General features: G+C 43.5%; 1 protein-coding gene across 1 annotated transcript in view; it reads left to right on the top strand.

Annotated features, from left to right (window-relative positions):
- Positions 1-25,606, top strand: part of LOC122811327 (phosphatidate cytidylyltransferase 2-like) — a 669,860-nt gene that overhangs the window by 333,164 nt on the left and 311,090 nt on the right. The window contains exon 2 of the mRNA XM_044083093.1: positions 3,486-3,637. Within this exon, the coding sequence (XP_043939028.1) occupies positions 3,486-3,637 (152 nt within the window). The remainder of the gene's footprint in view (positions 1-3,485; positions 3,638-25,606) is intronic.

Raw genomic sequence — 25,606 nt, 5'->3', positions numbered from 1 at the left:
TGTCTGACTATAGCTGTGTATAGAGCCACATGCCTTTTCTCCGTTCAACTTCAGTAATCACATGGTGATATAGTACGGCTTTCACTGTATACTTTTAATAACCTGTTTCTATTGCAAATAAGTACTTCATCTTTTTCTTTAAGATATGCGGTGTTCTTGTGACTTTACTACTGATTTCACACTTTGATCTCTATGTAGTTTTATTGATTGTTCTTGAATTTACGTGTACCATAAAGTAGGTCACTGTATTCATCTAGTATGTTTAATTCTTCCATTGTTCTCTTTCTTTCATACTTTCAAACGTCAAATGCTTTTGCTGTTGACTAGATCAGTGGTGCTGTACCTTTCCCTTCTAAGACACAGAACTGCTTCTTTTGTTTTGCTTTGTACACTTATTTTGTTTAGTTAACAGTCATTTATCTAATATCCACACGCTTTGTATTTTCAAACCTTGCATAGGTTTTATTTACCTGTAAATGTGATCATCTTCAGTGTTCTCCTGAGTCTTTCAGGGGTTACTTTTCATTATTGTCACAAGTTTAACTGAACTTTCTGTTGTATATGTTGTATTGTCACACAGCTTTTCTTTGTCTTCTGTTTCGGGATTTGACCTTTCATCTTTTTTCTCTCAACTGTTGTACACAGTTTGCCCTTTGAACTTTTTCCCAGTAGTAACATATTGTACTTTAATTTTACTTAACTCTTTGTGTTTCCTATCTTTATCGGGTATTTGCCTCTTTGGACAAATTCCCTTATGTGGATAATGACCCCAACAGTAGCTACACATTGTTTTGCATATATTTTTATTTTATGTTTTGACATATCTTGTTTTATAGTTGTGTGCATTTTGTTTTACAGCTGAACTTTACATTTTTTCCCTCTTAATATTTTTGCTTGTTACCATTTTATACTTTTCATTTCTGGTATGTCAGGAGATGTAATAAAGTCCAATAGCGCTTCATGTCTTAATCCTACAGTATTTTACTGCCTACTCATCCTAGTGTACAATTTTGTACGGTTTATGTTTTGATCTTTTGATTTCCAGCAATGAAAATACATGTCGCAGTTTTTTAATCTTATCTAAAGCTTAGTTGTATAGCCATGTAATTGCTGTTCTGCCTTTCAGAATGTATATATTTCATTCCTTTTATTTCTGAAGGTTTTTTCTGTAGTAGTTGCTGACGCTTCATTTATTTTGTAAACTATTCCCTGCCATATGTACAAACAGTGCCTTGGCATCTAATGTTGTTTTGAAACCAGTTTGACCATTTTGTGGCTGTCCACTTAAGTATCAAAATATGCAAGCTTAGTAATTGCAGAGCCATTTGAAATTTTCTGTTTCTTTTCTGTTTAGTTTTACTTTTTTTCCTTATTTTTCCCCTGGATGCCTTATATTTATGTTTAGTGTCTTATAGTTGCAAAATGTTTTGTTACATCTTTGTGTAGTTCAGTTCTCCTTGCTGCTGTCTGTATGCTTTACATTGGCTTACTTCTTTGACTTATGGCAGTGGATAGGCATATCCAGCAAAGGTAACAAAGAATATGTTTTGTGGAAGTTTAAGGGTATTTGTGTACCAACTCCAGGAAGTCAAAGTAAGATGACCACCTTAACCAGGTGTAACTTTTACACGACATAGTCGTATGGGTATACATGCATTTGCGCGAACGACCGATATGTGAATGTCTCAAGAGCAGAACTCCAGGATCGCGGAATGTCGAATCTGCGGATGCCAAACCCGAGATTACCGACCGCCATCCAGGCTACTATTCCCCCTTTCGACCCATGGTAGCACTTGTTGCGGTGGTTGTGTGATCGGGACTTTCAAATTCAATGTTGCGCGTGACATTGAGCATTCGGGTATATGATATTCGACATTTAGGTTCGGCATTATGACGGATCGACCAAATGCATGTAAACCGTCGTATGTACAGGCTATTGAGTTTTCAGCTCTTCCTTTGAAAGTAGCTCACTGAATGGGGAGCAGTTTACCAGTTAACTTGACTTATTTCAGAATTTATTTGCCATAGTTTTTGATCCAAGTGGTACCTCATTTCTACGAAGAAATACTTTTCTTTACCTTTTTTTCCATGTTAATGCATTGGCTTTTTAATAGGGATGAACATTGTGGCATAAAGCCTTCCATTGTTGTAATGCTGTTCTTGCTTGCATTTGCACGTCACAAAGCTAAATAATTGTTTAATGTATTTGGGGGTCTGGCTAGAAGATGAGCTAGATAGAACTTCAATGTATTTGGGGATCTGGCTAGATATAACTCCAGTACGAGTGTCTAGTTCAGTGTGCTAGTAATGTGCATGTCTCTTAGGTGCAGCTGGACCTTTGTGTAGCCATTACTTTCACATAACTGTTGGAATTCCTGGAATCATTCAAGTTCATTTTAAAATTAGGTTGGATGCCTTTCTAAAATAAGCATTTTAACGTGTGTATATTGCACTACCATTTGGAGTACCTAAGGTACATTTAAGCTTTCAGTATTCCTGATATTGCATACCATTCTGAGCCATGCATTTCTTAACATGCTCAAGGGACTGGTGTATGTTATGGGTAATTCACCCTTTCAAGGTCATTCAGGGACATACATACACTGTCACTGCCATTCTTTTCCTACAGTTCTCATGGGTTCCTTCAAGCTTGGTACCAGCCCTGTGTACTTCACACAGTACAAAACTTGCAGATGGATAGTGTACCCTTCCTGTTTTTGCTTCATGCTATCTGGTCACACATTGTCATGCAAATGATGGTGCATTTCTCCATTCCAGAGTAAACGTGTGCATTGTCTGGGCCCTTGCCCTTGTCACGGTTTTTCTGTGTGGTAGTTCATACTGAGAGCAGCATAGGTACTTACTAGGCTGTTGACCTGTGTGGATCTTAAGAAGCCAGGCCTTATACTCCCATGGTAGATTTTAGTCCTTATATTTTCCATGCAAGTAACCCAGAGGTAATCCGAACAAACATAAGTTGGGACATTTGCTTCCTGCCCTTATCCACGAGGGACAGGGGTGGTAAAGTGGGAATGAATTTGCAGTTTCCCATCCATTTATCCAAATTACATTATTATAGAGTAGTGGATGTACTTTGCTTTGTAAGGAGTGAAAAGGAAGATTGTTCCATAGAACCAGTGTTCTCTGTGATGCATACCTGTTCCTCCAACATGTTCCCTTTATTTTGCAGAAGAGATTCAGGTCTTTTGAGTGGGTGTTCACACTACAATCGGACTTGCAAATTTGTAATAGGGCTGAGAGAAAAGGGTCTGACAAGGCTCCATAACTGTGGCAGAGGTCAGCTGTTTGTAGATTTATATATATGATTCTGAAATTTTTACTGTTTGCAGTTGTCAATGAAAACATACAGCTACATGAATGGATCAGATGGTATTCCTTTTTAGTCTTCATACTTGCTGTGTTGCTGTTGGTCTTTGAACCAGTTTTATTGAGGTAACACTTTTTTTGTCTGTCCTTTCCTGCAGGAGTCTGAGTCAGAAGCCAAGCTTGATGGCGAAACTGCATCAGACAGTGATACCAAGTCTGACTGTAAAGTTCCAGAGGTGGCGGTTGCTGCTGCTGCTGCAGATGACACTCCTGAGGTTTTGAACAAAGCACTTTCAAAACTATCTTCAAGGTAATTGTATTGAACAGCTTGCCTGATAATTTGCCTGTGCTGTCCTACAGAGCTGTGAATCCCTCATGTGGGAGTCGCATTATTAAGGTGCTTTTGCTGAGGCTGAAGTGGTGGTGTGAGCCTGGTTATGGAGTAGTGACCTGTATATGCAGTGGACTGGTTGGTTCATAGCTTCTAACTAAGATTATGGCCAAAGGAGATCTTCAAAAAGTACAATCGCATTACCCAGCCCAGGTGGGAGATTATCAGTTTTCTCCTTTAAGCAGACTTTTTTCATTTATCTTTGGCAGAACTGTATCATGGTCATACAGAGTCGTAGGCAGGGTAATGGACTTGGCTTACCGTGTCATACAGGTATCCCATTACTTAAGTATGTTCTCTTTTTTTCCAGTTACCATAAAACACTGTTGTGTACTATTTTTTCTTCTTTACTTTCACTATTACCACAGAGATTTGGATTTCATTTTAAACTTTTTCTTCAGGTTTTACAGCAAAAACATTGCAATTTGCTAAAATAAACTAAACAAGTCTCACATTGAAAACACTTACATGAGCAGCAGTAAACTTCCTTCCTTAAACTCTATTACTGAAAATGCGTCTTACAGGCCATTAAAGAAGACTTACTGGGATTTGAAGTCAACATATAGTGAAGTACTAATCACAGGCAGTATGAAAGGTGCAGAATTTCATAAGCCAGATGTGTTTAATGCGTTTGCTAACAGCCTACGATAGCCCCCTGGATTTCAGAAGTAGCTCAGAAGGCACTTTATCTCTAACTGACTTGGTCAGAATCTCAGAAGACAAAACAAAGGCAGAGGGGAAAAAATGTGCACCTCAAGAAGCTCATTAATAGCTTATAGCCGCACTCATACAAACTGTTGGGGCCCATCGCAGTGCATTTCCACTGGCTTCCAATCTGATATAGGATCATTTTTTTAAGATCTAGTCTTAGTATATCAGTCCATTCACAACTTGGTTCCTTGCAAGCTAAAGGAGTGTATTAATCCCTACTGCCCCATGTGGGTTTTGCATTCTTCCTGCGGCTCCAAGCGGTTCTATAGGTGAACTTAGAAACTTGGTTTTCTGTCATTTAGATTCATAAGTGTGTACTAGGCTAATGGCCCTAGAGCCTTTACAAGCCTAGCCCATAGGATTACTATGGCATCGTGCCACCTGAGCTTAGTTCCCAGTGCCTCTATGGAGTAGAGCCACTGGAGCGATCCCCGGGGTGAATATTTATATTTCCCATCCACTCATCGAGATTTCTTATGGAGGGCCAGTGAGGCCCTGTTTGACATGTATGGGGGAAGTCTATTCCATAGCATGGGCAGTCTCTGGGTTATGAACCTGTCCCTCCAGCAAGTTCTGTTAATTGTGGTAATGAGGTTGAGGTCTCTAGTGCATGTGGTGCACAGAGATTGGGATTTCTTTAGATGTAGCGTTTCTGACAGAGCTGAATCAGACATGGATTTGTAAATCAAGCAGAGATCGCCTCTAAGTAGGCGATATGAGACAGAGAATAGTTGGAGGTTTTTGAGTCTGTCTATACAGGACAAGTGTTTAAGGCCTAAGATCCTCTTTGTGAGTTACTTTTGTGGCCTCTACAGTTGTTGCAGGTGTTTACTGAGGTACATGCCAAATGGGGCATTGTACTCAATGATTGATCTAATGAAGGAAGACTAGAGTGTGACATTGACCTCTTTCTTCCTGGATGCAAAACCCTTAGTAATGAAATGTGCCACATAGAAGGACTTTCTGACCACAGTGGCAATGCGGTGGCCAAAAGAGAGGTTGCTGTCAACCTGTATTCCCAGATCTCTCATAACTCCTCCTGTGTTCAGTGGACTACCATCGATGTGGTAATTCATTGGAACCATTTTTTTTCCCAAAGGGGATGACTAGACATTTTTTGGCATTGAGCTTAAGGCCATGGTTCTGACATCAGTTGTTGGTCTCAGTGAGGCCATTCTGTAGGATGTCAACATCACTTGGGGAGTTTATAATTGCTCTCAAATTACAATAGTGTGTGAACTTTGTCAAAGTCCCTTCATGTTGGCCTGGACTTCAGAGAAGTCAATACCAAACAGGAGAGGGCCCAGGACCGAACACTGTGGAACTCCACTCATGACAGTTCGGCAGTCTGACTTGGCGTCAGCTACTTTCACACTGTGGGTTCTATCTGTGAGACGGTTTGCAATCCACCTAGTGATATAGGGGTTGATGCCTAGCTTAGTGAGTTTTTCTATGATTCCTGAATGGGGAATGGTATCGAAGTCCTTGGCCAGATCAAGGTGGGCTGTATGAACCACCTTGCCTTCATCCACAACTCTGGTGACTAACTCAAAGAAGTCGACCAGGTTGAGCAAGCATGATCTACCCTTCACAAAACCAAACTCTGGGATCCAGAGTTTGGAGATTCCATATATCCTTGTTTGTTAGGTCCATGCATATCAGACTCGTCAGGCTAATAGGACGATGGTTCCCAGGGTCTGTAGTTGCTCCTCCTTTGTGGAGAGGGATGACTGTAGCAGTGTGCCATTCAGTAGGGACTAAACCGGAGGTGAGGCTGTGATTGAACAGGGCACACAGGTGTGGTGCTAGTTCACTCTAGTTTATGTAGAACACAGCCAGGGATATTGTCAGGTCCCATAGAAGCTGTATTTTTGGCCTTGGACAGTGCTTTTTTTTTACCTGTGCAGCAGTAATACTGGGTGCCTGACAATCTACTGGTATTGTGATTGGTCCTTTGGTGTGGGAGAGATGAGTAAAGTTGGCACTGAATCTGTTGGCCAGTATATTGGCAGTATCTCTTGGCTCGGTATAGGAGGTACCATTGTGCAGTAGCTCAGTGCAAATCTGGGTATTGCTGTGGAAATTCTTTACATAACTATAGAAGGCCTTGTGGTTGTCTTTACTATCTGCTGCAATTCTGTTTTCATAGCTAGATTTAGAGGATTTGATGAGCGATCTCATAGCTAGATTTAGAGGATTTGATGAGCGATCTCAACTGTTTTGTTGAGGCTAAGGGAGTTTTTCCAGTCTTGGGACTTCACCTTATTCCATCAGTTTCCTCCTTCTGTTGTAGAGTTTGTTTATGGCAGGATATCATCAGATTGGCTTCCTTTTTTTGGAGGAGAGCGTCTTGGCTCTATTGGGTATGGGGAGATCCATGCATTTGTGTACATGTTCGTACAGTGCAATGGTGTATGATTCGGTGGTCATGCAACTGTTCTTCATTTGCATGCATTATGGTTTTTATCTTCCAGCAATGAACAGGGAAGTGCCCACATTTTGGAGTAGGAAAGCGAATCCTATAGTAATTTTGGTTGAGACTGGTCTTCTGACGGTGAATTTCCCATTAGGAAAGGGGGAGGGGTTCTTGACGTTGTCACTGCTCTGTGTTAGTTAGGACTATCTTCGGGATAAGTGCAACTAACTGTGTGGTTTACTGCCTTGGTCTACTACTGGAATGTGCTACTAGAGTAGAGACTTGAGGTTACAGGAAGACTAAGTTTAGTCATTTGGGAGAAAGTGGCAGGAACTGGAAATGGTAGAGGAGCAATAGAATTTTAGGTAAGGACTGGACATGACACTGTAGATGCAGCAGGTAGGGTCTTGGCCACAGCCTCTGATTGCTTATAAAAAGGCAACCCTTGCCTTAAGATGTTAAAAAGATGTTGAAACACATTCAAATAATGCTTTACTGCTTATGAAACTGTTTGGTGACTCCGCTGCTGTAGTTTTTAAGAAATTGGATAAAGGGGAAATCATGCAAGAGTTCAAGCAGCGTTTTCATCCCCGTATGTCCAAGTATAAAAGGAAGTACCCTTTTAAACCTCACCACATTTATAAGAAACTGTTTTGAGGGGCAACAATTTAAACAAAAAAAAAGCAAAAAAAAAAAACTCTGTTTTGAAATGAGATGTAAAGGAAAACCAGGGGGCCACAACGGTGCCATATTGACAGAGGGCAGTCTTGACTGCATGATGCTTCCTCCCCTCTCCTTCCCGTCTCACCATACAAAGTATAGCAGGCAGGCTTTCTTTATGTCCACCCATGTGGAAAAACATCACAAAAGTCTCATTGGAGCCAAGTATTAGAGTACAGGCTGCAGTAGGCAGGCCAGCCATGTATGTCTGGAATCCCTTAGGGTCTCAAATAATACAAGGAACTGATTCTTCCCCTCCTCTCAGGCCATCTCTGTGGAGTAGTAGAGAAGATGCACATTTGCCTTCAAAGCAAGGGCTTTTACTCCAGATTTCTGGTCTGTAGGAAAGAAAGAAGGAACATGGCAGCCCATTCTAGATCTGGCAAGACTGAAAACCTTCTGGAAGGTGCCCATGTTAAAGATGTGAACCTTGGAGACTCTTCTACCTCAACTGCACTCATGAGCCTAGTTGGCCACATTGAACTTAAAAGATACTGTCTTGCACATTCCAGTCCAAAAAAAGTACAGATACTTTCTCAGATTCTTTGTGGGGTTGGCACTTTACTTCATTGCCCTTTGGTCGTGCCACTGTACCAATAGTTTCCCAAGTGTCTAGCCCCAGTTACTGCTTACAGTAAGCTTCAGGGAATACATATTTTTCACAAACCTGCACAACAGTCTCATGCAGACAATCTCATCCGAGGAACTACGCAAGGCACTAACCTTAACCAGGAATCTGTTGGACCACTTGGGGTTTACTCTCAACCTCCAAAAGTCACACTTGGTGTGATTTCAGAGTAGTCTTTCTGGGCATCCTTCTGGATACCTCAGCCCATAGAGCATCCTTCCTCAGGACAAGGTGGAAAGCTGTCTAAAGTATAATCAGGGCTTTGGGCTTTATGGCATTCACAATCTTAATGGTCTCCCATGCAAAACCTCACATGAGGAAAGTCCAGTGGTACCTCGGGTCTTCCTGGTTCCAACACTTGCAGACCCTAGACCACTTGATTCCTAGTCTCCTCTTTGTAGCAAGTTTAAGTTGGGGAGCCCCCATTCAGCAGCAGGCCCCTAACAAAGTTTATCGCTACAAATGTGTTTGATCTCTCTTGGGGAGCATTCTGTCTGAGGACTCCAAGGTCCAGGGGATTTCCTTGGCCTCTGAGAGGAGGCTGCACAGAACTGTCAAGAGATGATGGCTCTTTTTCTGGGGCTATGGGCCCTAAGTCTTCTCTAGCCAAAAAGGGCTATGAAAATACTGAGACAGTAACTGATGCAGCGCAGAGGTTCACTCAGTCACCCTAGTCTCCGGACTGTGTAGCTCTTAACATGAATGGCAGTTGTAATGCCATTTAGGCACAAGTATTCTGAAGATGTATTTTAACATCATCAGGGACGCAAGAAAACCTACCACTAGGAAATCTTGTGCCCAGATGGAAGAGTTTTGTCTTCTGGTGCTAGCTAGGGTGAGTGCCAGGACCCATCCATTGTAGTTGTGCTCCTGATAGGTCAGTACCATTTGTAAACTTCTAAAGGTGGGACTGGCTTGTACCTCTGTTAAGGTCCATCTACTTACCTTCCCCTAAAACCACCTCTAGTTAGTCATCTCTTAGTGAGACAGCCTCTCAGGTAGTCCACCACATAAGGCCACCATGTTCGGAGAAGACTGATTCAAGCCCCCTTTAATGATGAGGTGGCTACTGGCTCAAAATGCATGACTTGGAAAACAGCCTTACTGATGTCAGTTACCTCAGCCAGGATAGTGTCTGAACTTCCTGCCCTTGCGTGCATACCACCTTTCCTTGGTGTTCTATAAAGACAGGGTGCATCTTGGGACTAGCACTTCCTTTTACCTAAGGTAGAATTGGAATTTATTCTAAAGCAGTTTATTCTTTTTTTTTACCACAGAACAGCAGGGAAACAATGCTGCACTCCCTGGATATGACAATTGCAATTTTACTTGAACACGACAAAATATTTCATTAAGGCAGATCATTTCTCTGCCAGAGGAAAGAGGACAGCCAGTGTATAAGCAAACAGTCTGTAGGTGTCTATCTTATTGCATTTGTTTCTGCTTTATCAGCAAAGGAAAACACCTGGCAGGAACAGTTAAATCCCCCAGTACTAGGGTTGCTGCCACAGCTGGAACCTTCATGCATGATGCAGATTCACATTCTGTATTGGAAGTAGCTATGTGATAATCCATCCACACATTTTCCAAACACTAAAAGTTAGTTTTGGCCCTGGGCTAGAGTTTGAGTTTGCAAGTATGGTCATGTAAGGTATACTTGATGGTCTCCTTCTAGGTCTCCTCAGCCCAGTCTGCTTTAAGGTGTGGAAGTCTGTCCAAATGTAAGGAATACTACTGTACTGATCTAACCGAGAACACTATACAATTGTCGGTAACATACCATCTAATGTTGTCAATCTTCATTTTGTCCTGGACTCTGAACCGGCTTGGCCGTTACAACAGCTCATGCCAACCAAAAACTCCTGAGCCAAGTCCCTACCCATAATGCCTCTCTCTAATTACCTCAGATCTTGTTTGCCATTTTTCTCGTAAAGACATGTCAGCCGAACTCTCCTTGAGCTAAGTAGAATTTTCATTGTTTCCTCTATTGTTATTTAAACCCTTTTTTCTCCTACCCAGTAAGCTTTACTTTTAGCTTTTTTTTGATAGTTTACCTATCAACTTCTACTGATCTTTGAGTAAGTGTGCTATCCCCTTTCTTACCATATTGTTTTTGTCCTACCATTGTTGGTAGTGCTATCCCTTTCTTCTACCTCTGGTAGTCCTTGGCTTTTCATCATTGGTAGCCCTCTCTCTTTTCCCCCTCTTCTCGTGTGTGTGTGTGTGTGTGTGTGTATGGCCTTGCCTTTGTAGCGTATTTCTGCTGTTGATTCCTTTTTCCCCAATCAACATGGCAGATAATGGCAAGGTACAACTGGTTTCAAACAGTGTTCTGGTTGTGTCTGAAAAATAACTAATTCATATGGACATTTTGTGTTTACTGCTTGGGCTCGGCGCATTTAGCAGTGTGGTATTTGTCAAGCGTGTAGTCACTGGGCCCCGGTAGAGTGGAAAAATAAACTTGCTCCAAAAGGTCTAATTAAGATGCCTTTTGAGGAGGCCGTGTCCAGTCAGCCTAAATCCACTAAATCTGAGATTTCTTCTCCACCATCCTCTTCCCCTTCCTCAAAATCCAAGCATGCAGAAAAGAGAAACTTCTTGGTGTCTGCGTCCCTTTCGGCTCCGGCACATAAGAAATCAAAACCTTTGGCTCCCACAGCTCTTGCGGAATCGAAGGTGAATACCGAAATACATACGGAACCATCTCCCTCTGTTCCAGTTGGAGTGACTACTTCAGCACCTGAAGTCTCGCTACCGACCAACTCGGTGGCAACTTTTCCAATCACTTCTTCTTACCCTGTGCTGGTAACAGTGCCAACAGTATTTCTGGAACCGGTTCCCTCATTGGCGCTGTTAACTCAGGAACAACTATTTTTGGTTCCTAACACCAGATATTCTACATCTGTAGACCCATTTGTGGGCCAACTGCCAAGTCCTTTTTAGAGAGGCCAGAATCCCCTTCAGCCTTTTTGGTTCATTTCTCCAGGAGTCTGACGGAAGCGGACATTGTGAGGTTGGTGGATCAGCTGCACATGGTGAGGGGTCTCTCCACTTCTTCCAAGACTTCACTCCCTTATGGAGATGGGCACTTTTCTCCAAAGACTCCACCAGATGTTCCTCCTCTAACCACCACTGCAGGTTTAGAGACTTTGGCTCCAACTTCTATGGTTCCGGCTGTCCTGGTGCTGACAGCTCTCGTGTCTTCAGCCCCAGTCTCTGGTCTGAGTTCCTTGACTTCTTCAGAACCGATGGACTCCTGGGGTCATAGCGCCATTACACCATTTGTGAGCCCTTCCTCAGCTTTCAACTTGATAGCTGTTTCCTTGGAACGGGGTGGGGAACCATGGTTCTGAGGTTGTCCTTCCCAGTTCTGGGCTCCCATCCCTCTTTGTGGGGGGGGCCGCCTTCCAAGTTATGGAGTGGACCTTGGCCTGTGCAAGCTTCCAGCTGGTTCCCCCCTCAGATTTTTCCAGAGATCCCCTCTGCTCTGGAGCTTCCACTAACCTCCGCACCCTGACAGTGAGCACTGCAGCTGCACGACACCCCTGAACAGGACCCTAACTCTTCGATTCCTTCACAGAAGCTCTCACTGAGGAGGTGCCTCAGAAAAAAGTTGTGTAAGAAGAAACCCCTGAGTCCCTGGAGGAAATTGGTCACAGAAAACACAGATTTTGATGACTGGGAGGGTTCCCCAGGTCACTCCCGGAAGATGTCCCCTTTGGACACATTCTTGAAATTATTAAAGCAGAGGGGTGGCTGGAAGTCCCAATACCCATCCTCTTAGGATTCTGTGTACTTGCAAGCCTTCAGTGCTCACCCATCTACCTCTTGGATGACCCTGCCGGTTGACGGTCTTATTAAACTGATTGCCCAATGAGTGGGAAGGCCCCTGATTTCGTAGCCAATCTTCAGGAGACCAGATAAAATCCTTTTGGCTCCAGAGGGCCATCAGCAATAGGCAAAAGTTTTAGTAGTAGATGCCATGATGGTTGCGGCAGCCACCAAGAAGGAACTAGCAGAAGAAAGTTCCACTGGTCATCCCCCTAACCGAAAGTCTAGGGCAATGGACAGATTTGAGAAGCAGGTCTATGCTTCTTCGACCTTTGCCTCGTAGTTGTTGAACTTCATGGTGCACTTAACTAGACTTGAGGGATCTGATCAAGGAGCTCTCAGATGCCCTCGCAGGAGTTGTGTCTGAGGTACAAGATAATGTAGCCTCCCAGCTTGCCACCCTGGAGTCTATCTCTAACATGTCCATGAGGCTTATTGCACATGCAGCCAAAGGGACGAATAGGGCAGCAGGTTCAGGCATAGCCATAAGGAGGCATGCTTGGATATGCTTGTGAGAGTTTGCAGAGCCATTAAAGTCTTCATCAATGCTCCATTTGAGGTAAGCTTGTCCTCCCAGGCCAAGGACAACCACAAAGCATTGTTTAGCTATGTCTGCAACCTCAAAAGCAATACACAATTGTGTGCAGAGCTCATTGTAAATGGAGCCACCTATACTGAGCTAGAAGACATAGCAAACCTCCTGGCTGATAAATTCAGCTCCAACTTTATCCCTCTCCCCCCCTCAACCTTCTCTCAGGAAATATCAAATCTAACTCCTCCTACTATCACTAGGGAACAGGTCCTTAATGCTCCCTCTAAGACCAAGAACACTGCATCAATGGGCCCAGACAGTATCCCAGGATCCCTTCTAAATAGCATGAAACATAACCTATCAGGGCCTCTGGAATTACTATTTAACTGTAGTCTGCAAACAGGTTTCATGCCTCACAAGTCTAGAAAGGCAACAGTCATTCCTCTGCACAAAGGTGGGCCATCTACAGACCCTGGAAACTACAGACCCGTAAGTCTCACTAGTCTTGTATGTAAAGCCATGAAGAGTTATCATGGAGATGATCAGTAGAGATATAGTAAACCTCCAGACACTGGACCCAACCCAGTTTGGTTTCATCAAGGACAGATCATGCCTATTCAACCTGGTGGACTTCTTTGAGAAAGTCACCAAAGCAGTGGATGAGGGCAGACTTTTTCATACTGCCTACCTTGGCCTGGCCAAGGCATTTGACACAATGCCCCACTCGGTCATTGTTGACAAACTCAAGAGGTTGGGTACAAACTCGTATGTTACCCGGTGGATAGCCATTTGGCTCAGACAGGACTTGGGAAGTTAAAACTGGGAAGTTCATAGGTTGGTACTAGGCTATCGGCCCTAGGGCGTATACAAGCCTAGCCATAGCAATTCCCTGGCTATTTCTTCCCACACTATTTACTTCCATGGACCCCTGTCTAGCAGGGCTACTGACATGATCCCCTGGGTGAATTTCCTTTCTCCCATCCAATTGTCAAGGTTCCTTTTGAAGAGGGCCAAGAGGCTTGACATGTATGGGCAGTGTATTCCAGAGTCTGGGGAGTCTGTGGGTCAGGAGCCTCTCCCTCCAGCATGTTTTGTTTATTGTGATGACAAGATTTAGAGCCATGTAGCGTGTGGTTCTGAGGGATTGGGATTTCTTTGTGTAGCATGTCCAACAGCTCTGGGTTTGACATGGCCTTGTATGTTAAGCAAAGATTGCCTCTGAATAGACAATATACGACAGAGTATAGCGGTCAGCGTAGGGCATCTGCTTTAGGCCTGTGAATCTTTTAGTGAGGTATTTCTGCGGCCTTTCCAGTTGTTGCAGATGTCTTGAGAGGTACATACCAAACGGGGCGTTGTATTCTATAATAGGTCTAATGAGGGATGAGTACAGTGGGACAATGACCTCCTTTTTTCTGGATGAAAAGCCCCTTAGTGGTGAGGTGTGCCACATAGAAGGATTTCCTGACTGTTGTGGCAACGTGGTTATCGAAGGTGAGACCACTGTCCACCTGTGTCCCTAAGTCTCTTATCACACTTTCAGTGTTTAGTGCACTGCCACCTATGTGGTAATTCATGGGTACATGGTTTTTCCCAAAGGGGGATATCTATACATTTCTTGACACTGAACTTGAACCCATGGCTCTGGCACCAAGCATCTGTTTCTGTAAGGCCCTTTTGTAGAGTATCCACATCATTTGGGGATTCAATAATGGCTCCCAGTTTGCAGTCATCTGCAAACGTTGTTAGCCAGAGTCCCTTAGTGTTGGCCTGTACTTCAGAGAAGTAGATTCCAAACAAGAGCGGTCCCAGGACTGAACCCTGAGGTACTCCACTTTTCACTTGTCTGGAGCTGGATTTGGAGTCGGCTACTTTTACAGTGTGAGTTCTGTCAGTAAGCCAGTTGGCAACCTGTCGAGTGATGTAGGGATCAATGCCCAGCTTAGTAAGTCTATCTATGATTCCAGTGTGGGGGATGGTGTCAAAGGCCTTGGCGAGGTCCAGATAGTCTGTGTGGGACTGCCTTACCCTCATCCATGGCTCTGGAGACTGATTCGAATTAGTCAGTCCGGTTCAGGAGACAAGATCGGCCTTTCACGAACCCAAACTGGGTAGGGTCCAGTGTTTGAAGGTTGCCAATGTCTTTGTTTATAAGTTCCATGAAAATACGTTCCATGACCTTGCAGATCAGGCTCATCAGACTGATGGGGTGGTAGTTCCTGGGATCCAAGGTGGATCCCCCTTGTGGAGTGGGATAACTGTAGCTGTGCGCCACTCAGTGGGCACGAAGCGTGAGGTGAGGCTATGATTAAACATGACACTTAGGTGAGGTGCCACTTCATTTTGTAGTTCATGTAATACACAGCCCGGGATGTCATCTGGTCCCATGGATGCTGTATTCTTAGCTTTGCAGAGTGCGTTGTTTTACCTGTGTAGCCATTATTACCAGAATTTGGCAATCTTCCGGTATTGAGATGGGCCGTTTAGGGGGTGAGAGGGGGATGAAGTTGGCACTGAATTGATCTGCCAGGATATTGACAATATCCTTGGGATCAGTATATTTCATGCCATTCTGTTGTAGCTCTGAGCAGATCTGAGCATTGCCATTTAGATTCTTGATATAGTTATAGAATGCCTTGTGGTTGTCTTTGGAATCCTTGACAATTTTATTTTCATAACTAGCTTTGGAGGATTTTGAGGGATCTCTGCTTCTTACTGAGGCTGGTAAGGGAGTTTTTTTGCATCCTGGAATTTTCCTCTTTTCTGCAACAGTTTCTTCCTTTTATTGTAAAGTTTGTTTATGGCAGGGGACCACCAGATTGGCTTCCTTTTTTGGAGGAGAGCATCTTGGTTCTATTTGGGATGTCAACCTCTACACAGGTAGGTACTAGGCTATTGGCCCTATGGCCTATATAAGCCTAGCCATAAAGGTACCGTGGCTTTCACCACCCAAGAAAAATATTTTCCTGTGCTCCTGTCGAGCAGAGCCACAGAGGTGATCCCCAGGGTGAATTTCCTATTTCCCATCCAGTCATGAAGACTTTTCTTGAAGAGTGCTAATGAGGAGCTTCATTTGATATAGATAGGTAGTTTGTTCCAGAGTATGGGAAGTGTCTGGGACAGGAATTTATCCCTCCAGCATGTTCTGTTTATTGTAGTGACAAAGTTTAGGTCCCTAGAGCGTGTAGCTGGGAGGGACTGGGATTTTTTTAATTGGAGCATGTCCAACAGCTCTGGGTTTGACATAGCTTTGTATGTTAGGCAGAGATTGCCTCTGAGTAGGCAATATGAGACTGAGTAAAGCTGAAGTTTTTTTGAGGCGGTCTGAATAGGGCATCTGAGGCTGGTAATCCTCTTTGTGAGATATTTCTGCGGCGTTTTCAGTTGTTGTCTTGTGAGGTAGATGCCAAAAGGGGCATTGTACTCTATAATGGGTCTGAGTGACGAGTAGAGGGGAACAATGACCTCTTTTTTTTCCTGGATGAGAAACCTTTTGTGATGAGGTGTGCCACATAGAAGGATTTCCTGATTACTGTGGCAATGTGATTATCAAAGGAGAGACTACTGTCCACTGTGTCCCAAGGTCTCTTATTACACTTTCGGTGTTAAGTAGACTACCACCTATGTGGTAGCTCATGGGTACAGAGTTTTTACCAAAGGGGATAACAGTGCACTTTTTGGCATTGAGCGTCAGGCCATGGCTTTGACAGCAGGCATCTGTCTCCGTGAGGCCCTTTTGTAGGATGTCCACATCGTTAGTAGTTTCGATTATGGCTGTTAGTTTGCAGTCATCTCGAACTTCGTTAGCCAAAGACCTTCTGTGTTAACTTCTACTTCAGAAAAGTAGATCCCAAACAGGAGAGTACCCAGGACTGAACCCTGTGGTACTCCACTTCTCACTGGTCTGAAGTTAGATTTGGAGTCTGCTACTTTCACACTGTGTGTTCTGTCAGTGAGCCAGTTGGCAACCCATCTTGTGACCTAGGGATTTATACCGAGTTTAGTGAGTTTACCTATAATTCCAGAGTGGGGGATGGTGTCAAAAACCTTGGCGAGATCTAGATAGGCTGTGTGAACCACCTTACCCTCGTCTACAGCTTTGGTGACTTCTTCAAAGAAGTCTATCAAGTTTAGGAGACACGATCTGCCTTTTACAAACCCGAACTGGGTGGGGTCCAGAGTTTGGATATTACCAATGTCTTTGTGTATAAGATCCATGATATGTTCCATGGCCTTGCAGACCAGGCTCGTTAGGCTAATGGGGCGATAGATCCCGGGGTCCATGATGGCTCCCCCTTTGTAGAGAGGGATAACTGTTGCTGTGCGCCACTCAGTGGGAACAAAGCCTGAGGTGATGCTATGATTGAACATGGTACTTAGGTGGGGGTGCTAGTTCATTCTGCAGTTCATGTAGAACGCAGCCTGGGATGTTGTCAGGTCCTATAAATAGTGTGTTCTTGGCTTTGGAGAGTGTGGTTTTTACCTGTGCAGCTTTGATTACAGGAACTTTGCATTCTTCCAGTATAGAGATGGGCCCTTCTTTGATTACAGGAACTTTGCATTCTTCCAGTATAGAGATGGGCCCTTTAGGGGGTGAGAAGGGGGTTAAAGTTAGCACTGAACCTATCTGCCAGGATGTTTGCAATATCAGTTGGTTTTGTATATTTAGTACCGCTGTGCTGTAACTCAGAGCAGATCTGAGTGTTGCCATTGAGATTCTTGACATAGCTATAGAATGCCTTGTGGTTGTTTTTAGAATCAGTGGCAATTTTGTTTTCATAACTAGCTTTGGAGGATTTTATGAGCGATCTTAGCTTCTTACTGAGGCTGACCAGGGAGTTCCTCCAATCATGGGATTTTACTCTCTTTTGCAACAGTTTCTTTCTTCTTTTGTAGAGTTTCTTTAAGATTGTCTTCCTTTTTTTGGAGGATAGCATCTTGGTTCTGTTAGGGATAAGCACAATCCATGCACTCGTGTAAGTGCTTATAAAGTGCATTTGTGTAGGATTCAGCAGTGGTACCTCTATTGTCCGTCTGCATGGGTGTCGTGAAGTTTGACACTTCTGTTTTAAGCGTGAACTTGGCTTTGGCTTTGGAGAATTTTTTTACGGTGGTTTCCCTAATGGGGGGTTGGGGCGGGATGTGGATGTCTAGGGTGATAAGCTTGTGGTCGGATCTGACCAATGAGGAATTGACCGCTGGTGTGGAGCACCGATCACCAACGTTGGTAATGACCAGGTCTAGGATATTGCTGACCCTGGGGGGGTGTGGATAAGTTGTTCCAAGGCACTGGAATTTATGAATGCCAGAAAACGTTGAGCAAGTGTTGGTACACGAGTAGGTTTCCCAGTTAATGGTGGGGTAGTTGAAATCGCCCATTATTAGGGTGTTGGGTTGTACCCTGATATTTTCCAGTGTATCAAGAAATGAGGAGTGGGAATCCTAGGGATCTGTAGCAAGTTACAATTTGGATTGCAGTTTTACCCCGAGTTAGTTGCACTTGGATAAACTTGGCTGCATTATGCTGAGCAACTAGCCTGGAGATGTGGATATCCTTAATGAATATGGACATGCCTCTGCCTTTAGTGTTTCGGACCAGGTTAGGTGGCTGAAAGGTATGGTATGAGTTATAGCCTATTAATGCAGGGGTGCTCTCTGGAGCCTTGAACCAGGTCTCTGTCACTGCACAGATGTCGATATTCTCCATTTTAAGGAGTGCCTCGAGTGAATACATTTTGAGGTTTAGACTTCTAGCATTGAGTAGCATTACCCTCAGATTTTACTTGCTTGTACCTGTTAAAGTGGTGAATTTGTCATTTGAACCTTGCCTAAAAAAGGCACTATAAAGGGTGGCAAGAGCCTTAGCCAGTATCCGGAATACCAAGGTCGACAGGTGCAGGCCATCTCTGGCAAAGCATTGTGGTCTGTCGATCATGTCATCCCAGGCAGACAGATACTGGATCCCCTTAGAATGACACCAGAAGCTTAGTCAATTTTTGAAGTCAGTCGTTTTGTCCTTCTACTGTGGTATCATTCTGGGTGATGGCAGGATGCTACTCAGGGCTTGGGTCATACCTGACTGGGATACAAGATCGGACAGCTCCTCCATGTCTCTTTTCTTGTAGTCCGGGGAGGTGCGTCTCGGGTCATTCACACCAACATGGACAATGACAGAGTCATATTTGTACTTGTGTAGTGACCTGAGTACTTGCGTTATGTGGCGGATCCTGGCACCTGACAGGCAGCTGACAGTAACTTTCTGCTTGGTTAGCTTGATGAATGGAAATCAGTGTGCCTGACTGTAGAGTCACCTATGACTAGAGTGTTGGGTACGTTATGCATTATGGGGTGTGGTTGAGTGGTGCACTGAGTTTGTGGGCTATATGTCATTTGGGTTGTGTTCGGGGCTGGAGGTTACTTGCACTTCTACTTTGGAGGTATGTGTTGCTTGAGCAGATTTTTATTGAGAGCCTCCACGAATGTAGGTCTGTTTCGTATTTCTGTGCGTGTTTTGGTGGTGTAGGTTTTGAGGGACTATGTGATGAGTGTGGTGTGGTGCAAGTGTTTACCATCGTCTCTTGACTGTCTAGTCCAATCTTGGGTGAAGAGCGCTTTGCTTCCAGTTTGGCTATATAAGTGCATCTCTCACAGGTTGTAGTGTTGGGTGGTAGGAGGAGAGGGTCATCTGTGTACATGAGGCAATTGCTGCATTGCCCCAAGATGCCCAGATTCATCAGGTAGACAGGAGAAAACACCGGAGCTGACCCTTAGACATGCCTGGATATGTGTTTGATAAGTACTAAAAACTGTTTTCCTCTAGACAAGTGAGAAAAGTTGAGTGCTGTACTAATTTGTAGCTTATTTAGTGCTTACGAGTTCTGAACAAGTGCTAAGCTCAAAGAAACAGATTTTAGTGCTTAAAATAAAAAAAAAAACTGTCTCGTTCTAAGGGAAAATTTGAAGATCAGACTTTATGGCGCCGGGAATAGTTTAAGCTTAGCAACGACGCATAAAATGTGTGTGTGTGTGTGTGTGTGTGTGTATATAGATATATATATATATATATATATATATATATATATATATATATATATATATATTTGCTTAATATAATAGTAGCAAATGAGCAAACCGATTTAAACAAATTAACCAGTTAATCAATAAAAAGCTAAAAACTGAGCCCCGTTCCAGCAGTCTTCGATTAGACAACTATAACAGATCAGATAACTGCACACTCCTGCCACTAGGGTGCAGGGGAACCTTCTCCAAAAAATATGGTCTGGATTAGTGCTAAAGTTGTGCAACTAAAGCTAGATTCAGCAGGTCTGAATTTAGTCTATACTACAGCAAGCATGGTGTACCAATTTCAGAAAGAAACCATTCAGTTAAGCAGGCACAATAAGCCTTTAACCAGAAACTCCCAGCTCAGAGGGGCAGAATCTACCCTCTCCTCCCACAAGATTGCAAACCACACCTTCTTAATGTAAAATAACTGGCCCAAAGCCCAAGTGCTTTAACCAGAACTAATACACTTTTAGAATAAGACATTGAGCCTTCAGTCAGCAATTATCAACTTAGAAGGATGGTAAGCTACCTGTCCTGCCACAACAGTGCAGACCACAAAACTTCTTAATGTAAAACAACTGGTGTGGAGCCCAAGTGCTTAAACCAAAAGACATAGAATAACAGTTGCAGTGTAATCAGGCTACTACAAAGCAGTAATAAATGGAGCAAAGTAAATACAATTGAGTACTTTAAGAAGAGGCAAAAGCAAATAAAGTGCAATTTTTTTTAGTAAAGTGCGGCAAAAGCAAATAAAGTGCAATTTTTTTAGTAAAGTGCAAGGAGAAAGGAAGAAGGAGCAGAAGAAAAATTCAAGGTTAAGAACCTAAGTGGGTTGGTCTTCTCAAATTTTCTCTCTGTATTAAGTAGAGTGAACACCAGACTGGGAGAGGTGTCCCAGATCTAATTTGCAGTAGGTGCGGACAACTGCAAAGCCACCAACTGTAACCACCACAAGAATAGGGTGGCAAAGGGGAAAACCGTTTCAGGACAGCTGAGAAACAGAAAACAATGCCAGAAAATATAAAAAATAATTCAGTCAGGCAAAATTAAGACCATGCAGAACTCTGAAAGGTTAAAATGCCAATAAATATACTAAATCAGCGTTATATTTCCAGATTGTTTGAGAATCACACTGCAGCCAGAACACCAGGAGTTCCCAACAGTGCATGCAGGTATTTACAGACAAACTATTTTTAAATCAGCAAGCCTTGAAGCAGTCAGATAACACAAAAGCTGTTAGACCACTTTTATAAACTAGTTTCAGGACAGATGAGAAAGAGAAAACAGTGCAGTTTCAGGACAGATGAGAAAGAGAAAACAATGCCAGAAAATATAAAAAAAAATAATTCAGTCAGGCAAAATTAAGACAATGCAGAACTCTGAAAGGTTAAAATGCCAAGAAATATACTTATCAATCAGCGATATATTTCCAGATTGTTTGACTGCAGCCAGAACACCAGGAGTTTCCAACAGTGTATGCAGGAATTTACAAACTATTTTTAAATCCGCAAGCCTTGAAGCTTTCAGATAACATAAAAGTTTAAAGGAGGCCAGCCACAAGTAGAGTCCATCAGGGATCAGTCCTTGGATTGGTCTTTTTTGACATTTACTTCTCAGAAGTCAAGGCCAATGTCAGTGGTCTCTGCCTGACTAAATTTGCAGATGATTGCAAATTATAGGAGCTGTCATTAAATCTCACACTGACACAAATGTTCTCCAGGAGGGGTTGACACAGAAATACAACTGGTGCCAGAGTCATGGACTAAAACTAAATGCCAAGAAATGCATAATAGTATCCTTTTGGAAGTCATCCATCCCTGGTAACTGTCGTTGACATCACACCCCTTATGTTTTGTCCCAGTAATCAGGGACTTGGGGATACACATAGCAATCTAGTCTTTGACCATCATGTATCTACAGTGGTGAGGAAATCATTCTATATTGTACAACTTACAAACAAAGGTATGGTATCAAAGTCCAAGGTTCCACTGTATTCGGCATTCATCAAACATATTGAGTACAGTGGCCCCTTTGGTATGTACCTAACCAGGCATATTCAACAGTTGGAACGTCCACAGAGGTTCCTTACTAAAGAATATAGTTCATAAGTAAAATGTCATATGCAGACCACCTTAAGGCCCTATCCCTGTATTCTGTCTCCTACAGGCTTTTGAGGGGAGATCTATGCCTGGCATTCAGGGCATTGTCAGAACCCACTTTGATGGACTCCCTGCATATCCACAAAACAAACAGCATCAGAATTACCTGTTCTAAAGACTTAAACCTTGCCTGTGATATAAATAGGTCCTGCTGGAGAGAGAGATATGCATCCCAGAGACTACCACATCTATGGAACAGGCTCCTGTAACCCAGTTCAAGTGCAGCTTGGACAATTGGATGGCAAACCAGAAATTCATCCCCGGTGTGGCACCAGTGTCTCTAATGGACACAGGTAACCGGTAAATGGTTCATCTGGCAAACCCCTGCTTACACTTATCAAGGGTATCAGAAATTGTGTGAGATTTGGGATACATGACTAGGCTTAAAAAGGCCCTTGTGGTAGTTAGCCTAGTAAACACATATGAACCTGTGACTGATCTTCCCTTTTTAGCCCCAAAGTTAGATACCTTAGCCAGGTGTGAAAAGGATAGAAAGACACTAACTGCCATGGGCGTGCGTTTTTCTGTTCCCCAACGTTGCTATTTCAGGAACTAGAGAAGCAGGGAATTGTGATTCAAGAAAACCCAAGGACAGGACCCATGTTGTAACAACTCCCTTCGGGACAAAGGGGGGGAGCTATAACGGAAGACGCCAACCATATGGCAGATGTGGCCTGCAAAATCAAAGTTCCAGAGATTGTTTCCTCAGGGAAACTCTACCAGTGCTCCCAAAGGGCAGCCCAATTGCTTGGTTCTGGAGGCTGTCGGGAGAAGACTGTCCTTACACCCACTAGCCTGGCAAAAGATAATTATAGACGTTTGGTAATGATCCTTAGCACCCAGAGGTTACCATATTCCATTCAACCTTGCCCCAAAACCAGGAAAATGGATCCACAGTGTTCCAACCAATCAGAGGACTCGGGCAGCTATAGAAATCCAAAAGCTGCTAGAAGACGTCATCCAAGAAGTCACACCAGACCAGGTAGGATCTGGATTCTACTCAAGGTTCTTTTTGGTACCAAAATAGATAGAGGACTGAGACCAGTTTTGGATCTCAGCATTCTGAACAAGTTAGTTCAACAGACAAAATTCCGGATGGTCATGGCTCAGTCTATTCTTCTCTTTTTAGGGAGAGGTGATTGGATGTGCTCTGTGGACCTCCAGGATGTGTATGACCACATAAAAATGGATAACCACTCCAGAAAGTTTCTCTACTTCTGGCTGGGAGCCAGTCATTATCATTTCTGAGCCCTTCCTTTCGGTCTCACTTCAGCCCCCTGGGTGTTCACCAAATGTATGGCAGCAGTAGCAGTTCACCTGAGACTTCATGGATTCTGGGTGTATCCATATTTGGATGACTGGCTCCTTACCTCCCCCATCAGGCATCTACTCAAACAGATAAGATTTCACCCTGCAAGTTTGTTCTTTTCTAGGTACAACAGTGAATCTTGCCAAGTGTCAGCTAAGTCTGACCCAACAATTGGAATTCATAAGAGCCTGCCTGAGCATGACTTCTTGGATAACCTCCCTTCCTACTCACAGACTGCAGAAAATAAGATCACAGGTAAACATTATTCTCTCCAATGACAATGTTCCAGTTTCACTAGTTCTGCAGGCACTGAGATCCACGGCAGTGGCCATCACATTAGTACCGCTAGCATGGTTCCACATGAGAGGCCTACAGTGGCTTCTGTCTTCAGTGGTCTATCCTCACTCATCCTCTGTCACATCTCATCCAAATTACCAATCATTGCAAGAAGGATTTATCTTGGTGGATTGAATCCGAAGACGTACTTTTGGGCCAGACGTTTGTTTCACCTCGCCCCCAGGCCATAGTGACCACTGATGCCTCCCAGGTCAGGTGGGGGGGGGCATTTTCAGGGAAGGACTGTCCAAGGCACTTGGTCCCCAATAGAGGCCAATCTGCATATCAGTGTTCTGGAACTGAGGGCAGTGCTTTTAGTGTTGCAAGCCTTTCAAACTGTCCTCCCTCTAGGAATGATTGCAGTTCAGTCAGACAGCATGTCAGTAGTCTGATACATCAACAAATATGGTGGAACCAAGTCTTACCCTTTCTGTCAAGAAGCCCTCAATGTGTGGCAATGGGCGATCTCTTCAAATCTATTTCTGGTAGCAACGCATATCCCAGGGAGCTTGAAAGTGCAAACAAATTGAGCAGGTGCATCCTCCTGTCCCACGAACAGTCTCTCAATCCCAGAGTAGCGAAGATGTTCTTTCGCTTGGGGCCAGCCTTGCTGTGACTTGTTTGCATCCCCCCAGAACAAGTGCAGCAACTACTTTGCCCTAATCCCCCTCAGGGGGAGTCACCGAGAGATGCTCTCCTTCACGATTGGTCCTCAGAACTACTCTGTGCCTTCACCCTGTTCCTCTAATACCTCTTTTCTTAAAGAAGGCCATATGATTGATGAGCTAAGCGATTTTCATTGCCACATTTTGGCCTCGAGAAGTCTGGTTCTCCTTTCTTTGGCCATATCTACTTCAATGTCCATGGACTCTGGACCTGGGTCTAGATCTCTTGTCCCATCCACAGGATCTAGTTCACCCCAACCTAAAATCCTCAAACTTGCAGCTTAGGTGCTCCAGTTCCATTGATTGCCAGATATAATAACTTCTCTTCCCCAGTCCGAAAAATTTTGCTAGGTTTCCCATAAACCTTCCACAAGGAGACTACCTCAAGATTTTCCTGATGGGCTCACAGTCATAAACTTGACCCTTTCTCTGCATCAATTAAAGAAGTTCTGCAATTTTTGTCTACACTCCTCTATCAAGGAGCTTCTTCTACCATCAGAGTTCAGCTTGCTGCTATTTCTAATTTTCATAATGGGTTTGAGGGACCGTCGTTAATTTCACATAGACTGTGCAAGGTTTTTCTAATGGGAACGCTAAGGTTAAAGCCTCCTTATAGGGAACCCCTCGTTCTCTGGAATCCTACTGTGGTTTTGCAATCCTTGATCCAATCACCCTTTGAGCCTGTGGCGACCTGTGACTTGAAATTTCTTTCATGGAAGACCATTTTCTTAATAGCCATTATATCTACTAGGAGGATTTCAGAAATACATGCAGTGTCCTCAAATCCTTGTATTAGATTTTTCATAGAAACAGGGCATCACTAAGAACCAGTTCATCCTTTCTTCCAAAGGTTGTATCTGAGACCAACATTAGTCAGTCCATTGAGTTGCCAGTATTCTTTTCTCAATTTTCCAGTAAGGGAGAATGCTGCTTACATTTGTTGGATGTTCAGGCATTTGTGTTTTTAACTTGGCAGAACTAAAGATTTCAGGAAGTTGTGCCAGTTATTCATTTCTTTTCATATCCTTCCATGGGCAGATCAGTTTCATAGATCATGTTGTCTAAGTGGTTAAGAGAATGCGTTACCTTTGTCTGCAGCAGGAAAAACCTCATTGTCCGCCCCAGTTGAAGCACACTCCACAAGAGCAATAGCCACATCTGCTGTTTTCCACTGTAAGGCTTCCATGGATGACATATGTGCAGCTGCAACGTGGGCTTCTCCACATAACTTTATTACTCATTACAGAGTGGATCTGTTCTCCAGAAGAAGAGTCATTTTTGTTCTGTGGTACTCGGGAATATCCATCTGTAAGGGCTCTCAAGATGAAAGGTAGCTGAGGACTCTGTCCCATGTGTCGAGGATAAAATGAAGATTGACATCAGATAAAGAAGTTATGTACTCACAATAATGTTCCTTCTGTGTTGTCTATCTTTTTTTCTTGACATGCCACCCTCCTCCCTCCTCCTTCAAACTCCTTGAAGAACCGATCTTAGTCTTAGCTGTTTGTTTCTTCAT

The sequence above is a fragment of the Protopterus annectens genome, chromosome 9.part0 (genome assembly GCF_019279795.1).
Source record: "Protopterus annectens isolate FY-2018-M chromosome 9.part0, PAN1.0, whole genome shotgun sequence".
Classification (NCBI taxonomy): Eukaryota; Metazoa; Chordata; order Ceratodontiformes; family Protopteridae; genus Protopterus; species Protopterus annectens.
The sequence above is the reverse complement of the archived record's forward strand: the minus strand, read 5'-3'. Positions and strand labels throughout refer to the sequence as shown.